General features: G+C 45.1%; 1 protein-coding gene across 2 annotated transcripts in view; it reads left to right on the plus strand.

The window, feature by feature from the left end:
* Positions 1 to 17971, plus strand: part of CERS4 (ceramide synthase 4) — a 42266-nt gene that overhangs the window by 13242 nt on the left and 11053 nt on the right. For both annotated transcript variants that reach the window (XM_051810710.1, XM_051810711.1), the window contains exons 3-5: positions 7039 to 7212; positions 14602 to 14719; positions 16731 to 16849. In XM_051810710.1, coding sequence (XP_051666670.1) covers positions 7039 to 7212; positions 14602 to 14719; positions 16731 to 16849 — 411 coding nt within the window. The remainder of the gene's footprint in view (positions 1 to 7038; positions 7213 to 14601; positions 14720 to 16730; positions 16850 to 17971) is intronic.

Here is a 17971-nt window from a genome sequence, read left to right on the forward strand (position 1 = left end):
AGAACATGGTGTTCTTGGGCCTTACCAAAACAATCAGCATGTGGTCTCCAGTAGGGTTTTGTTGGATTTTTTTTTTGTTGTTTGCACAGTTAGTGTTCGGTAGCAGAATACTGATTGTTCCCAAGTGTCAGAACAACGAGGTTTATGTTACCTCACCCTGCCCTGGAAGTAACACAGGAGTGTTACTTCGTTTAATAACCCAGCCACAGACGAAGTGCCAGCCAGACAGCAAAGGTCTTCAGCTTTTGTCTCTGTTGCTTTTATCCTGGTAACTTAATACGGCCCTTTATTTTTGAGACTGGTTTAACAGGTGCTGCAGTTCAGCCCAGGTTTCTTCCCCCTTGGTAGGGAAGCATCTCCAGGTTCCCAGAGGAGGAATACAGAAGAAACAGTCATGGTATTTCAAAATGTGAATGTAAGTCCTGGGGGCTTTCTTAAATTTCAGGAGAGAAGATCCTGGTTTGTTTGGGGATGTGTTTGGCAGGATCTCATTGGAGACCCTCCTGGCAGGCAAAGGGGGCCAGACAGGTGGCTGATCTTCCAGGGCAGCCTCCTCCAAGCATGTGAAGTCCATCCCAACGTGCAAGAAGGCAAACAAAAATGGTAGGAGGCCAGCAGGGATTAACACACAACTGTTGTTTGAGCTTAAACACGAAAAGGAAGCATCAGAAAGGTGGAAGCAGGATGGATGGCCAGGAGGAATATAGAAGTGTTGACTGGGCATGGAATGATGCAGATGGGAAAGCCAAAGCTCAGCTGGAGTACAGCTGACAGTACAGAAGGGCTTCTGAAAGAGGGAGGCTAAGAAAAATTTGGGCTCACTGCTCTGGGTACCCCCTGACCAAAGACATGGTGAAGCCAGAGACACTCAGTGCCTCTTCTGGCCTTGTTTTTAGCTGGATAAACCAGTGCTTGTTTTCACTGAGCAAAACCAGGGAGTCGTGCTCATCCCCCTCAGTGAGGGATGACGAGTGAGAAGAGCTGCCTGATTTGCATCCTGACGTGGGTGAGTGACATCAGCTGGAGCCTGTGCTGTGGGTCATACCTGGCAGTCTGCTCAGGAGCCAGGCACTCGAGGCAGAGCAGCCCAGCAAGGAAGGAGCTGGCAAGTGGAGCACAAGGTATGGGAGTCAGGTCGTAATTTATTCTGGGTGGGAAAGATGTTCTTTCCGGATCTAAGCAGGCAGGTTTGCTCACTGAACTTTTATTTGCAGTTTCTGGTGTTTGTTGGGGCAGCTTATGGTTTTCCTTGAACAGAGCTCTCCCAAAAGACTGTGTACATGAAAATTGCTGCCTTTGAAGAGAGCAGTGCGTGACCAGCAAAATGAATTTATTCTTGGGTGGGCAGCAGACGTGAAATACTTTGGTAGAAAATCTCAGCTGGTAGATCTAAGTGAGGAGAATATCTGAAAGCCAGGAAGTTGAGATTAACTGGCAGTTGTGGAGAAACAGGGCTGCACAAACCATCTCAAATTTTCAGCTGGCTTCCAAAGAAGAGAACAAACTCTGGGTGAGGAGGGTGAGCCTGGAGAACATAGTGGTGGTGACTATGAAGGGAAGGAGATGGTGGGTTTGTTTCTTTCACTACTAGTCAGAGTTGAAAGACAGTCTTATTTCATGCAAAAACAAATGGAGGTTCTGCCAGAAGCTGTGGTTTTAAGGAAAAGGGCATGTAGAGTCACAAGAGAAAGAGCTGAGAAAGGTGGGGAACAGAGGAGAAATAAAGCAGAATCAGCTGCAGTTAAAAAGAGATTAATAGCAAAATCTGTCCATGTGATTAGAGATTCTGCATCAGTTACAGCCAGAGCAAGCAGGTTTGTAATCATCTGCAAAGGAAGTTCAAATAAATGGGGGTGTAGAGGGTGATGGGTTTTTTAGGAATGTTACTTTGAGAGGGTTAGGATGTGTGTCAGGAGAGTTAATGTCCTAACCTGCTTAGTCCATAGTTCCATGGACTGGAACTATAAGGAAAGTTTTAAATATTTTTTTATTCCCACGGGGGGACGTTCTTAGAGAGGCATTTTTCTTAATTGATAAATTTTAGCCGAGTCCCTTGGACGCTGTCCGTCCATGGGTTAAATTTGCATGATAAGAAAAGCCTTAAAATGGTGAAGAACCAAGAGAGGGACAGGAAAAGAGAGGGATGTTGGGCAAAGGAAGTGTTGCAGATAAGTTGGCATCAGAAGGCAGGTATGACGCCAGGATGGCTGAGAGAGATGAGGAAATGGAAATGAACATATCAAAGCCAAAGTGAAATTTGAAAAGCTTAATGTGTCCCCTTCAGGCAGGAGACTTTCAGCTAACTAATCTCTGTCTCGCCGTGCTGAAAATAATGGCACATGTAATTAGGAATTTTGGAGCAAAGATTTTTTTTTATCTATAATTTTTGCCAGGTCTTTAGTGACAATACTTGATACATATTAGAAAACATGTATGAAAGGTTTAAAAAAAAAAAAAGTATCCCAGCAACTGTAATCCTGGTATTGTGATGTTTAATGTGAAGGTCTTACCAAAAAAAAAAAAAAAGCCTTGGAGATTAAGAGATTAAATATAATATGGGTGTTTAAAAGATATCCTGTGCCATAAATCAGAGCTTTATTGGTTAGAACTATTTATTTCTGCATTAAAGAGGTGCAGTAACCTTCATGTCTCAGCTAGTAACTTCTCTTGGCTACGTGTTACAGGTAGTTTTAGTTGTAGTTGAAGACATCAGGATTATGGAAATTATAGGTTAGAAATTGCTTATCAGGAGAGAATCTACCCATGGAGTTTTTGACTAATTGATTTCATATCAAAATAAATAATAGGCAGTGGAACCCCAAATTCAGGCAGTATGGAGCAGAGTAGGACTGGAACACAGTGGCTCTTCCAATTTGAAATAACAGGAACCTTTATAACTACACAGAAAACTCTATTTCTTGACCCAGCTGCTTCTCAGGAAGATAGGACAAGCCTCTCCATTTTGGTCTCCAGGATATCAAGATTGAAGAGGCTTTTTTGGTTTTAATTAGCCTTATAGCCCCATGGAAAAATAAAGGACCTTGACTCAAGAAGCAGCCTAACTGCATCCTGGTGGTGGTGAGCTTCCACATTATCAGGTAATTTCCCCTGTGGCAGTCCTCTGCTGCTGGTGGCTAATTACATCCTGGGAAAACTGGCTGTACCAGGAGGGCTGCTGCAGGAATCCCTGTGCTGGGCTGGCAGCGAGCTCCTTAACATGATGCTGCACTTAAGCATCATGTTAATGAGTTAATAAGGCCTGGCAGACCCAAATGGCTTGGCCCAGAGCCACTGTGGGGATGTTTGAACCTGTGCCACGGTTCACCCACAAACTGTATAATCCTCCTGCAGACAATGGACCATGTCTGCTGTCATTAAGCACTCGAAGGCCTTTGTAGCCAGTTCTTTCCAAGATGTGTAAGCTGTTTCTCTGTTTTGTCCCCACCCTTTCCTGCTGTATTCACATATGTAAATTTACGTATTTGTGTTTCTATTTATTAACATTTAGCTTGGGAATGGAGTCTGCAAGTGAAGCAGCAGAATAACTCTTTGAAGATGCAAGCAGCACTTAACGTTTTCTGGGTAAACCTACTTAGCCATTTTACCTGGGAGACAAGGAGGAACCTCTCCAGCTGGATGCTGTGCTTCCTCTCAGACAGTTCTGCTTCGAAAGCGAAACCAAATATAAACCTGGCCCCGAGGGGTTAAGTGCAGTGTGTTCTGTGGCTCAGGGTGGGGGGAGCCCTGCAGTGCCTCCCTGCTGCAGGAACTGCAGGCACAGCAATTCCTGCTCTCCTTGGAGCACCTCAGCGAGCTGGCTGGGCAGCAGAGACAATTTTAACACTGAGCATTCAGATAAAACCACCAAGTTTTAAAAGAACACCTGAAAACAGACCAACATCGGGAAAGGCAAGATTTGACAAAGTAAATACAGGGGATGGAGCTGCTGGGCTGGGCAGTGTCCAGTTGCTTCAAGACCTTCTGTCTGTCTCACCTCAGAGGAGGTCTGTGGGTTCCACCTCGTGCCTCCCTTTGGTGCACTGTGGCTCAGTGAGCACTGAAGCCTTGTCCTCCCTGTCCCCTTGGCAAATCTGTGATGCTTCTCTGTTCTTGATTTCATCCTTACATGTATATTCTACAACCAGCTTAATGCTGTTCTTCCAGCATTTACTATTTTGTTTGATGTTTGTGAAGTGCTTCTGTTGATCTGATCAGTGCTTCCCACTGGTGTTTTTTCCCTCTGTTCTTGCTAAACTGTGTGTGAGGGGATGTCTTACACCTGTATTCAGAGCTGAAGGGCTTATCCTGTATAGTCACAAAGCTGCAACCAACAGCACGGGATAGGTGCCCTGTGAGGCATAAAGAACTTCTGAGAAAGAAATGGACCCACTGACACTTTTCTGTGGGTGCTCAAAGGGCCTTTTAGACACACTGTTGTCTTCAGCTCTCCAGCAGCCTCAACTTGGGAACTTGATCTGTGTAAATTGCAAAAGATATATAAGTTGCTTCACATTGTACCCTTTTCTGGATTTTTACAATGTGTGAAGGCAACTGCAAAGATGAGCAAATATTCCAGGAGGGTCATCCTGACTATACATATTTTGCACGTGAGAGCAGATTAGATGATGACTGTTTGCTTCCTCAGCACTTTGAATCTATATATTCCCCCTAAGCAAATTGGAAGGCATATTTTATATTCTCCCACAGAGAGCCCTCGGTGGAGCTCAGCTGCTGTCCTCTACCAAGTGTGTTTTTGTGTTGCTGCCAGATATATACAGTTCTGGAGGGAAAAATAGTGGAATTCCTGATGCTTTCCCTGACTAGAGCTGAGATTTTTAACAGCTAAGGAAGTTTACCAACACTTTTGAGGTCGGTGTCTTTCATGCCTGTAAAGTTCTTTGTAATTCAGACACCTGGCTTAGATTGTTTGGCTTTTCTAAGCTGGTATCCAGTACCTGCCTGAAGTGCACAAGCTGTTTTGGTACAGTGTCACCACACTTCTCCATGACAGGGTGTTGAATTCAGTGTAGGCTAGGCCCATACTCATACAGTTTGCTTCTGCACAGACATTTTCTGCTCTAAATATGTAGTTTTATGTAGAAACCTGCATTCACACAGTTTACAGGAGGCTCAAGGACATCCTGAAAACATGAAACCTTACTGCTGCTTCTTTTGATTGCAGTTCTTCAGTCCATCAGGCTCTTGATTTTTAGGAGGTGTTTTTATGCTGTGGGGTTTGGTATGAAAAGCTGAAATCAGGCAGTGCACAGAGGAGGAGAAGAATGCATTTTTCATAAGATGGTTTTCCTTTTTCTTCGGGGAAAAATGGAAGGTGTTTTCCTGCTTTCTATATATGATATATGTTTTCCTCTAAGTGATCAGAAAGTTTGCATCCACTTGCTATCAGTTACACATATATTTGTAATCAGCTTTGTCCTGATACTGAATTGGCTGTGCATGCACCAGGAGAAATGAACCAAATTTGGAGAACTAGGGTGCTGTTCTGCCCTGTTGTAGTCAGATCAAAAGACACATTGTGATGAATAGTAAAGTCCAAATCAAGAGAAGATGTTATGATTTCTTCCAGTACCTGAAAGGAGCCTATAAGAAAGATGGAGAGAGACTTTTAGACAAGGGCCTGTAATGGCAAGACCAGAGGGAATGGCTTCAAACTGAAGGAGAGTAGATTTACGTTGGATATTAAGAAGAAATTCTTCCCCATACAGGTGGGGAGCCCTGGCACAGGTTGCCCAGAGCAGCTGTGGTTGCCCCATCCCTGGAAGTGTCCAAGGCCAGGTTGGATGGGGCTTGGAGCAACCTGGGCTGGTGGAAGGTGTCCCTGCCCATGGCAGGGGTGGAACGAGATGGGCTTTAAGGTCCCTTCCAGCCCAAACCATTCTGTGATTCTGTGGTTGTAATTCAGACAATATCCCTCAGACTCTGCAAAATTCTGGAATAAGGCAGATCTTAGTGTAACTAACAGAGAAACTGCATCTGAGTTAAGGATATCTTCAGAATCAAATGACTGATTCGTTTTTGATTTGTTAGCCAGTCCCTCTTGCAGAAAATGGGCCAGGTTTTGGCACTTTGCTCGGAGAGAAGCTTTATGATACCTGGGTCAGACACTTAAATTGTGTGCTTTTCCCCTTGGTTTCCTAAGGTGGCACTTCCTGCACCATTCCAATGATCTCAATGGGCACCTCGTGCCCATTTCCTCCTTCCGTGCTGGCACAGTCTGTGTCACTTTTTGGGATGTTTGTTTTTACCAGCTAAGAGGAGCTGCCTGTATTGGAGGGCAGTACAGCTCATGTTTGTGTTATGAGGGAGTTATCTAGCAACAGTATTTGCGTGTTGAATGCTTCATCACACCCATTCTGCTGTCCTTTATGCTGCTGAATTCACTGATCGTGTATGTAAATCCCATCTTCAGGCATGGCCTTTAAAATTACATTAAGAACCCAGCTTATCAACTTGCAGAAAAATTCTTATCTGGAAATAATTTCTTTAATAATTCAAAGCAAAAAAAAAGGATTTTTGGTTTAGATAAAGTGAAATCTCAGAGTATTATTGATTATAAAGCATATGTACACACACATGCCTATGGTGGAATTACAATGTGTAAATAGAAACAAATAAACACAAAAGATCAAAAACTAAAAAATAAGGATATATAAATTGAAAATGAGAGCTGCCTGCCAGCCCTGGAGCAGACTTGCTTCATCCTCACGACACCAAGCTGCGGAAAGGAACCAGGGAACCTGAGAAGCTTGAAACCAATGTTCTGTTGGGTTCTGAGGCACTTATCTACATTTCAGCTCTTTTTTTGGTTCTGTGCCAGGAGTGGGCACTCACCAAGCACCCGATAGGGATCTGTGAGCAGGCTATCAGTTCCTTGGGCAGTGCTGCATCCCGCAGCTCCTCTGCTTGGGCAGCCAGGTGCAACCTCAGCGAGGGTGTGATCCCTCCTTGTGCTTGTGCTGACAGGTTTTACCGTGTGCGAGGCTGCCCTCGTTTTATTCTGCTCTCTCTCCCTTCCAGGATGGCTCGCTCTCTGTATGAGTGGCTGTGGCAGCATGAGTTCTGGCTGCCCCCAGGAATCACCTGGGAGGACATGCAAGAGTCTGAAGACGTTCATTACCCTCAGCCTCGTGATCTCCTGCTCAGCATCCCTTTTGCTTTGATCTTGGTTGCCGTTCGATGTGCCTTTGAAAGGTAAGTTGCTTAGTACTGTTGGGGGTTTCTTAGGGGAGATGGTAGCAGTTTGGGTCCAAAAGCTGGCTTTATTGACTGAAGAGGTCCACAGAAATTCCAGGTCACAAAGTCTGCTGAGGTGCGTTTTTCAGCTCCTTGTTTTCAGCCCTGTGTACTGGCTAAAGAAATGTGTTGAGTATAGAGCACAAACCCTACCCTTAAGGTCTAATTACAAGCAATGTGACTTCCTACACTTAAAACAGGTCAGCCTAGATGAGGTTTATGCATGTGTTTATGAAGGCAGACAAAAAACATGTGTGTGCTGCACAGTATTTGCTGTTGCTGAGTCAAGTGCAGCAGAAATCACGTCTGGACTACATCATACAGTTAAGTCTCCTTTATCTTGGGCAGTGGGGATCTGGGGTATCACACCTGGCAGACAGGCAGTTAGGATGTATCAGATTGGGCTGAGCTCTCTGCCCTCAGCACCAGCCCTGCATAGCCACAGGGATGTCTGTGTGGAGTGCCCCTGCTCTCCACTGCCATGCAGAGACAAATTTGTTGCTGCTTCCTCTGGCTTGACCCTTTAGTGCTGGGCTGCCAGGATTTCTTATCCTTATCTCCTTCTGCTACCAGAACTGCTTGACCCTTTAGTGCTGGGCTGCCAGGATTTCTTATCCTTATCTCCTTCTGCTACCAGACCTGCTTTTGGGGCTGCTTTTTGCAAAATCCATGGTATCTCCAAGGGTTGGCACAAGAAGTTGCTCTGACCCAAGGATCTTTCTGGTCAGAGGTATTTGAGTGCTTTACACACAACACTTCAGGGCAGAAAATTTGGAGGGTATGACATAGGTACAGCAAGAAATCCTGCAGGGATCACTGAGTTTCATAAAGGTCCTGAGCTGGTGCCACTGCTTTATGCAGCTTGGTCAGTAGTTAATGTGGTCTGTGACACAGCATGATTTGCTGGAGGATAACTGAGATTTACTGCAGTATTAACCATTGTCAAGACTGCAGAGCAAGTCTGCTTTTGTGATTTTGAATACACTTTAAAGTGGTTTTCAGTTTATTAAAAAACCACTATTGTTAGCTGCTCTCTGAAGAGGTAATCTTTTGAAATAGCTTAGTCAAAATCTGCAGTGGTTTTAAGTTTAGAAAGAGGAGGAAAACAACAATTTAAAAAATATTTCTGTTATTCTTTTTTGAAAAGTGGCTGCACAAGAAAGTGGAAATGGACCTTTCTGTGGGCTAGAAAGGTGTTTATTCTGCAGATTCTCTGTGACACAAGGGCAGCTTGGAAAAGTTTATAGAAGTTGAAGTGATTCAGAGCTGTCCTGTGAGAATGTTTTTATGTAAAAATACTGGCTGTAATCTGGAGTGTTTTATTAAAACCAAATGTTTTAATAATTCTTTAATAATTTAATAATTATTTAAGTAATCATTTTAGGATGACACGAAATTGGAATCCACATCTCTTCTTTGTAAACAGTATATTCAGTGTGCATTCCATAAATTCCATGGATTTTGTCCTGCACTCTCCTGGGGACTTAGGCACCTTGGTTACCTCTACTGATGTGGGAACCCAGGTGCTCTAGGTAACCACTGAAAGAAGAGTGACTCACATTTCTTTGCTGATGTGCAAGACGTGGCTGGATCCTGTACCCCAGGAGGCACAGCCAGGCAGTGACAGGGATGTGTCTGCACAGTGGGGCTGGAGATGGGCCCATGTCCTGCATTAAGTGGCCAGTCCATGGCTCTCCAGTACAAGACAGGGCCAGGAAGAAGGAGGAGCCAAACTCTTCCCCGTGGTGGCTCAGGAGGCAACGGGCACGAACAGAAACACCTGATGATGCTCCACCTGAACACACAAAAACTGTTTTACTGTGGTCAAACATTGGAACAGGTTCCCTAGAGGGGAAATGCAGTCTCTATCTGTGGAGATACACAACACCCAGATGGACACAGCCCTCCTCAGCCTGCTCGAGCAGCAGAGTTGGGCTGGGTGATCTCCAGAGGCCCCTTTCAGCCTCGATCCTGTGCTTCTGTGACTCTGTCCCTTTATTTTCCTTCCTCCTGCCACACCACTCCCAGTCAGTCCAGGTATCTTTTCCATCTGCTTTGAGGTGCCGATGGCCAGGTGTAAAGATTTTTTCCTTTCTCAGCCAAGTGCTGCCTCAGCTGGGAGTGTTTCCACAGGCCTGATCCTACTCATTAATTCTAAAGCTGTTTTGATTCACAAATTTCATTAAATAAAAGCTTCATGTCACACCCTCAGAAAAAGATAATATCACAAGCCCATTTTACAGGTCCAGGGAACCTATAATCATAGCACTATTTTACCTATGCAAATTACAAGCCAGTGTTCTGAGCTGTATTCTTGTTTGTCCTAACTCTGCAGTCATTTATTTCGACATGACTTGTTCTCGTTCTCAGTCGTTACTATTTCATGTCCAGTTCATCTTGGAGAAGAAAACTTCTCCTGGGAAGGCAAGGTGTGAATCCAGCCCTCAGATTGCTCCTTTACCTTACCTGTACAGTGGCACCAGCCCTGTTTAAAATAATTTACACCCACTTTGAGAATACAGAAAGAAAAGATGTATTATTTCTCATTTTCTCTGTAGATAGCCTTGACTGTGTATGGTTGTACTTCTGCTCTGGGGTTCAAAATGAGTGGATGTAACTAGTGGACAAGTTTGGATTTGGTGGCTGTAGCTTGGCCTCTGACAATTTATTCTGCCCTCAGCTACCCTTAGCTATTACTTGCAATAGTACATTGGGTACCAAGTGTTTCTAGATAGCTCCTAGTGGTGCCTGCTTTGGGATTTTGGAAATGTTGTAATGTGTTCATGTCACTGAACTGTCAGAACTCTGGGCAAATACTAAGAGGCAGGAGAAGTCCAGAGGCTTTTCTGCAATCCCTCATCAGTCCCTGTGCTGGGACCAATGGTTTCATCCTCTTTGGGCATTAAACCTGGGAAAAAAACTGTTTCCTGCAGCATGGATCTTCCTCCTCTTGGCACTGGCTGGCTTTTCCTCCCCTTGGAACTGTCTGGTTGAACTGAGGAAAACTGAGACAGCAGCATCCTGCCAAGAGCCAGCTTTGCTGTGGGTTAGGTGGGAAGGGGACCTGCAGGGACCAGGTGTGGCCCAGGAAAGCTGAGGAGGTTGTGGGTGCAGCCCTGGGGGAGGAGAAACAGCTCACAAGCCGTGAAGCAACTCCTCTGTGATCCAGTTTGGGCTGAGGAAAGTGGGAGAAGGTGGATTCAGTGCTGGAGAGCAGGAAGCTCCTTACAGCTGCAGTGCTGGGCTGTGCCACAGGGCTGAGGCAGGTGCTGGGGGAGGCAGGTGGTGATGTCCTGAGAAAAGAGAGGACCCAGAACTTGGGAACCTTCCCTATTCCACTGATGTTTCCAGACTGTGCTTGTGAGTAGGAGATTATGTGCTGCACCAGTAACTTGGAGCTTGATTTTAAGCACCTGTATACCTTAGCAGAACTTTTCCCTGGACGTACACCTGCAAGGAGGGATGTCAGCTTCTCTTCTGGTTCTGTAATGTTCAAGACCCTTTTATGTAAAAATCAAATTCTTGGAGTGCTATGATGGTTAGGATGGAGTGCTGAATGGTTAGGAAAATGTGGAAACTGAGGTGCTTTGAGGGATAGTAAGCAGTTGAAAAACAGAATTTACGCAGTTTTGGATTTGTCTGATTTTGAACCTGACCAGGGACTTTTGGCTGTTGGGCAACTGAAAGCCAGTGTCAGTGAATTTGAATCCCCAGAGTTCCCAGATTTCACTAGAAGGGGATTTTAGTCAGAAGTATTAGGTCTCTTCTTAGGATGGTGGTGATGGTATGTGGGCCACGTGTTACACATTTAAAGAAAGGGACACTGTTGGTCTGCCAGGAACAGATACTTTGAACCAGAAAAAGAAAGTACACCATTTTCAAGTGTTTTGTTTAGAAATGTATCTCTCTGAAATTCGTTTTGCCCAGAGACTTTTGTTGTTGGTCAGTAATCTGGAGGGATCTGAAAACAGCTTCCTGGTAGGTCTTACAGGCAGGGCTTGGTGCAAAGATGAGGAGACACTTTGTAGGATTTAATTGAAAACTGACCTGTCTCAGTTTGGACTGTAGCACTGCAGTGACTCGGATCTTGTACCCAACAGAACAGTTTAACTGATTGAAGCATTCTCATGTAAACAAGAGAAGGAAGAGAGTACTCCAGGAGCACAGGGATAGTCCCCTGCCAAAGGAAAACAGGAGGCTGAAAGAAACTGTGCAGTTTAAAGAATAGAAGTTCTGGTTGCTGCTGTCACTGGTTCTGCATTTCGTAATACTAGAAGGTATTTGCAGAGTGGTGCCCTTATAAATAAATCAAAAAGAAAAAAAAATGCCCCAAAACGCTCCAAAGTTATATTATTTCTTGTATCTCATGCTAACTCTGAAAGCCTTCTTTTGCAAGGTGGGGGAGTAGCAGTTTGTGCCCCTCTGTGATAAATCCATTTAGTTTCAGCTTCAGCAGGTTTTGCACAAGACAGTTTGGTCTGTGATTACTGAATAAAAGGACTTGGTGAGAACTCTGCTGTGTAAAGAATGGAGTGAGAGCTGCTCACTGATGGAGAAGTTGGCTGGTGATGAGAATCATCCCACTGGCTGCATCTGGCTCTGGAGAGGGGTGTAGTTTAGTCCTCAGGCTTTCTCCTCCTGTCTGATAAACTGCCATGATGAGACCATCCCTGCCACTGAGATGATGTATCTGTGATGTTGAAATCAGTACAAGCATCATCCTCTTAGGGTTGTGCTTGGAACAAGACTTAACTGAAAACTGAGTCAGAGCAACATGTGCAGACGTCCCTTAGGAAGAATTTCAGGCCTTGATTTCCCAATGATGTTCTTAAAAGTAGGATTGGTCCCATAATTCATGGTCCAACTCAAAACCTCAACAACAGAGTAATTGTAATTTTGGTTACACCCTGTCTTTATCAGCTGCAACTGGTTTGTTTCTGTAAGTGAGATTTTACACCACGGCCATAAGAAACCAGCAGGAAATAGAGAGAGGTCAGGGATTAAACAAAATTAAGAAATTGGTCAGGATACTTTAAGTAGTTTTTCAGTAAAATAAACTTGTTGTCAGGCTGTCTTTACACCTGACAGAAAGGTTCTCTTTGCTTTAATGTGTCTGGAAATTTTCAGACCTTTCAGTTCCCAGCGTGGCCTGATAAGGAGCTGCAATAAGGAGTAAGCTGGAATATTTTTAAGAACAGAACTTGATTTCATCTTTCTCTTCAGAGGCACTTGTATCGAATGCCTGACCTCTGAAACAGAAAGATCAGAAAGTTCCACTTCAAGGAACTGCTTAATACAGGAACCATGACATAGTGCAGAGCTTAAGGTAAATGTTTTCCCAATTTCAGCATAGTTGTGGATATCATTGAAATACTGTGTCATTGTTCTTAGCACAGGACCTGCTGGTCCAGCGTCACTGTTATTAAACCAATCACTTGATACTAAACAAATCATAAGATGCAATTCAAACATTTCTGGAGAGCAGTCAGAGCTAAAACCCCAGAATTCCCAGCAATGGCAATTCCTCTGCCATCCAGCAGCAGTACCAGGGTGCTGCTGAATTTGACTGAAACCACCCAATGCTTACACATAGTTTTTGTGATAACTATCTACATGTCTTGTTGCCAGCAAGCATGCTTAGCCCTGGCCCTTCTCTTGTGCTAGAAACATAATTTTCATTGGTCTTCGAATGTTCCTGTAGCCAGTGATGCCAAAGGAATTTCCCAGAGAGGATGACAAAGAGCAGCTGATACACAGGTGAATGGTTGGCTGTTCTAAAGAAAGCTGGAAATGAGCTCTTACACAAGTTGAGCAAAATGTGGAACCATTTAACAGCATTCCTTAGGTAGGGGGTCTGCTTATAAAATTATTTTGAATGCCTGTTAATTAAAGTAAGAAGTGAGTTCTTGAAAAGAAAACTTCCGGAAGACCCTTCAGAAGGATGCTGGACCTGGAGCAGTCCCTAAGCACTTGTGTATATGGAGTATGAGCTGTATGGCTAGCACAGATCACAGCCATAAGTACATCCCATACTCTTTTTAAGTGGAACACCTTTAAACACCTCCACAGTGAAGTGGCTTCCACGGCTTTCTTTATGCAAAGTAAAAAAAAAAAAAAAGACTAAAAAAAGAAATCGTGTTCAGTGTCATTAGGGAAGTCATTAGGGATAGCTGAGCAGAGGACTTGCCTGGGCAGCAGGAGGGACCAGGCAGAGCTGGTGTGGGCTCAGCACTCGCTGCCTCTGCACGGGGCTCATCAGCTTGAACCCCCTTTAGCACCAGTGTGCAGTCAAAAACCCAGTAACCCTCCAGGGAAGCAGTTACAGCTTGAGCAAAAAACCTGAACTCCAGAATACGGAGATGAGGCTTTCCAGAGGTTTTGCACGTTTAGCAACAGAGCTGAGAAGTGATCCTGGGCAGCCTGTGTGCTCTTCCTTCCGAGGAGACCCAACTGCATGCCAGTGGCAGTGTGTAAAAGGGAGCAATTAGTAAGAACAGCTAATTCTCCAGAAATTCGAGTAAAACTGAGTTAATTTGGGTCTGTTTCTTTTTAAAATGTTGTTTTCCAAGTTCCTTGTTTGTGCAGTATCCATGCAGGACCTCCCTTCACACCTTGGATGATGCTGTTTCCTGGTGCTGAGGCAGACAAGGGTGTTGGTAGAGTTGAATTGTTGAGCACAGCAGTTCCGTGAGCAGCTTTGTTACCCCGGGTGACTTTTTTCTGTTTATGCAGATTTTTTTCTTTGCGTTGCTTCACCGTGGAAGGCTGAAGGTGCACAGCTGGTACAAACATCCATGCCATGTGAATAGCTTTCTAGTTGCCATGTCCTTATTTTGCAGCTTGACTTACATTAGGGAACATGGGGGTAAGTTACTCCAGTAAAGACCAAGTGGCCTCCTGTTTCAGCAGGACATTTCCTCTGTGTTGACACTACACCTCTGATAGCACATCCTGAGCCAAGCCCTTAGTTCAGGTGGATGCCATGTGTGTTGCATGTTCTAGACCAAGCAGGGAACAACATTTAGGCCTTATCATCACTCTGGTTCTCCTCATCAGCTGCAGGAGAGCCAGAGACCCATAGTAGGGGATTCAGAACTTGACAAAGCAGGATACAGCATTTGCTGACCTTGTGTAATTTTGGGTGTTACAGTACAGAACTCAGAGCACTAGGATAAAAGTCCTGCTGTTTCTGCTGTAAGTTTGTCTTTGTACCTGCTTGACATGACACCCATGTTTAGATCCACACGTGGGAGGCAGCCCTTATGTGCTGCCTCATGTTTGAACAGCGCTGCAGTATCAGAAATCACTGTTCTATTTTTGGCTGAACCTTCATCTTTCCTCTTGCAGAGCCATAGCCCTGCCCCTCAGTACCAAACTGGGCGTGAGAGACAAGCAGAGACCAAAAGCTCAGCCCAACCCCGTGCTGGAAACGTTCTATAGTAGGCGCTGCAAGAACCCTGAAGAGGTGAGTCCCTTCTTCCTTTGCCTTCCTGTAGATTCGGTGTCTTTAGCCAAACAAAATCTCCCTTTTGGAATCCTGGAGTTTGGTAATGCCATTCATGTTTGGAAGCAGCAGGAATCACTGGCTGGCTGAGAGCAGCCGGGGTCCTTCTGCAGTGCCAGCAGTTCTCAGCTCTGTTCCTGAACACCTGGGGGGAAACTGTTCTCCCAAAGGAGATAATGCAACTCCAGTTCCCTCTGGTGTTTACCTTATACACAGCACAAACTGTAACACAGGGGGCTCTGCCTGAATATCAGTGACCTGTCTTGCTCTGAGGGGTCACCAGGTTGCCCAGAAGAGGTGGTGCAGTTTCTATCCTTGGGAAAGCTCAAAGCTGTCTGGACATGGTTCTGGGAGCCTGGTTCTGTTTGAGCAGGGCCCATTGGACCAGGTGGCCTCCATGATCCCTTCCAACCCCAGCCATTCTGTGATGGCTTCTTTTCATATGTTAGAAAATCCTGTAAAAAACTAGTCATATCAGCTGCCTTGAGCTGGCTCCCACATTGCTAGTCCTTGCAGCCCAGCAGGTGTGTGTGGCTTGATGTCCTAGTCCTGGGCTGGGTCATTCTGTTGCTGTGCAGGCTGTGAGTTTGAGATTGGCCTTTTCAGGAAGCCAAAGTCTTGGTCATCATCACAGAGATTGTGAGGAGCATCAGAAGCCTACAAACACAACTAGTAGGGTAGTTTTCCCCTGAAGGCTAAGAGGAGTGGTCTTGAAGAAGTTGGCAAGATAATCCAGAGTTATAATGCCTGCTGCTGAGGGAAAAAACCACTGGGATTGTGAATTTTCAGGCAATATTAGGATTTAATCTTGTCAGTGAAGTCCCCTGTGGTAGGGAAAGGCCTGGCTTTGCCAGCAGGTTTTTCCCACAGCTCTCCCTGCACCCACATTGCACTGAAACTGTACTTTTATCCCAGAAAATCTGTGACACTGGAACATGTCCTCACCACGAGACTCTGACAGCACTGAGAAGTGGAGCAGGGCTAGTGCTGCTCCCTGGCAGCTGCTCTCTGCTCACCAGGTACACCCCAGCCAGCCTGCTGGCTTCCTCCCTCTCCCATGAGCTCTCAAACACTTGCTTAGAGGCAGATTTTTACTTGTGAGATTTTGCAGTTCTCGCCTGCCTTTCCCTGGGAGGAATTCCACATGGTGGAGTAGCTGGAGAATATAAATTAGCATCTCCATTTGTCTCCACCACCAGAACACAAGTCACTAAGTAAGAGTCAAAAGCAGAACATCTGAAAATTTGCAGTGAACATATTTTTGTACAACATGCTCACGCTGTATAAGTCACTGTCACATGATACCATTCATGTAAAGGCATTCCATGAAAAACTGTTGCTTTACTTAAAAAATAAGGTTATCCATGATGACACTTCCAAGTAGGAATATAAAACATGACAAACTTTTTTCGTGTCACATGCCAAACACTTAAGAGCCCTAGGACAAGAAGGAAGGTAATTGCAGGATTTCTGTGGGTAATTTATTGAAAAATTACCCCTAACAGGTTTACCACAACAGGAGAATATCCGGTAGGAAAATGGCATTGCTTCTGCTCATGGCATCCATGCCTCAGAATGCTGAGAGGCATGGCAAGATTTGATGCAGAACTTTAAAATATTATCTAAGCTGCAGTGAATCTTTCTTGGAGTGACAGATTTAAGGGACTTGGTCCTTGAAGACAGGGTGAGGAAGCCATTTGACAGCAAACTCACGTGAGGAGACAAGACCAGTTTGAAAGTTGAAACTGGGGAAGTTCACATTAAAAACTGAGGAGTTTCAACATTTAGCATTAATAACCAGTTGCTTAGAGGGGAACAGAAGGATTTTCTGCTGTCTGAGGTTTTTGCACAAAAGATGCCTTAGCCTGAACAGATCTGGGCTTGCTGGGAGCCCCCAGCTGGGCTCTGTGGTGGATCAGGTGAGATATTGCCCCATCTGAGCTTTGAACCTGGATCTGAACCTGTTTTCCAGGGTGAGCTGATCCGTTTGTCCAAGCAGTGTGACCTGCCAGTGAGGAAGGTGGAGCGGTGGTTCCGGCGCCGGAGGAACATGGACCGGCCCAGCCTGTCCAAGAAGTTCTGCGAGGCCTGGTGAGCAGGAGCACGAGCCACGAGCAGCAGGTTTTCACCCGAGCTGAGCTGTGGCAGCTCAGACAGCTCACTGCCTCCCATCCTGCCCTCCATCCCCGTGCAGAGATCCCAGCTCTCTGCTGCCCTCCATCCCTGAGCTGAGAGCATCCCAGCTCTTCCCTGACCCACTTGGCTCTTCTGCAACTCTGCTGCTTCTTTGTTCCTGAAACGTTTCTTGCTTTTCCTCATTATTTTCAGTCCCAAGTCTCCTTTTACTGCTGCCTCACCTTTATTCCTTACCAGGACTTTGTCAGACTGGCATTTTGCTCTGAAACAGTCGTACCTGAAAAACTCTCTTGTGTTGGCATCTGCTGCTGTTTCAGTACCTACAAAAAATTCAACCTTTCTTTTGCTTTCTCCATGGCTTCCCTTTGCCTCTCTGCGAGCTGATTCCCTCTGCTGCATCTTTTTCTGCACCTATTTTGCACACTGTTGCTTTCAAAACCCACTGGCAGTGGGCTGGATTGGATTCTGCTGTCACTTGACTTCAGCACCCTGAAAGTCACAAACCAACACCCTTCCCCAGGGGCAGAAAAAGGGGCCTGGGTGAAAGCTTGTGTTTTGCAAAGAGCAAAAGTTGCCTTGAAAAGAGCTGTGTGGAAACCCCCAGCTTGTTGTGTGGAGGCACAAAATAAATCTCCCATCAGCCAGATCTGTGAATGTCAGTCCTGGCTCAGCTTTCCACGGAAAAGGAGAATTCTTCTCAGCTTGGTTGGAATGCCTGACTTATGAGTGGCTGCTCTGCTATTTGTGTCAGGAAGTGGGTTCTCCCAGGAAAGCCATAAAGATGAAATAAGTCAGCAAATACCTGGAGTGCTATTCATTTATCTAAAAATGTGTATCCACAGGGATACAACTTTGAGCTCATCACCTCGTGCTCCGTTTAGCACTCCACCTCTAATTCAAAACCCCTGCCTAAAAAACCTAATTGAAATAAAGGAAAAGGATGTGTATTATTTATTTATAATATTCCAGGTAGTTGCAGTTAGAAATATTTACAGAAACTGCAGATAAGGAGTAGTAAAGCAAGGATGCTTATTCTGCCTCCATCCAGGTGAAATCTCAGCTCTCTCTGCACTGGAT

This window comes from Manacus candei, unplaced genomic scaffold (genome assembly GCF_025592945.1).
Source record: "Manacus candei isolate 608988 ecotype Guabito, Panama unplaced genomic scaffold, ASM2559294v1 h1tg000078l, whole genome shotgun sequence".
Lineage (NCBI taxonomy): Eukaryota > Metazoa > Chordata > Aves > Passeriformes > Pipridae > Manacus > Manacus candei.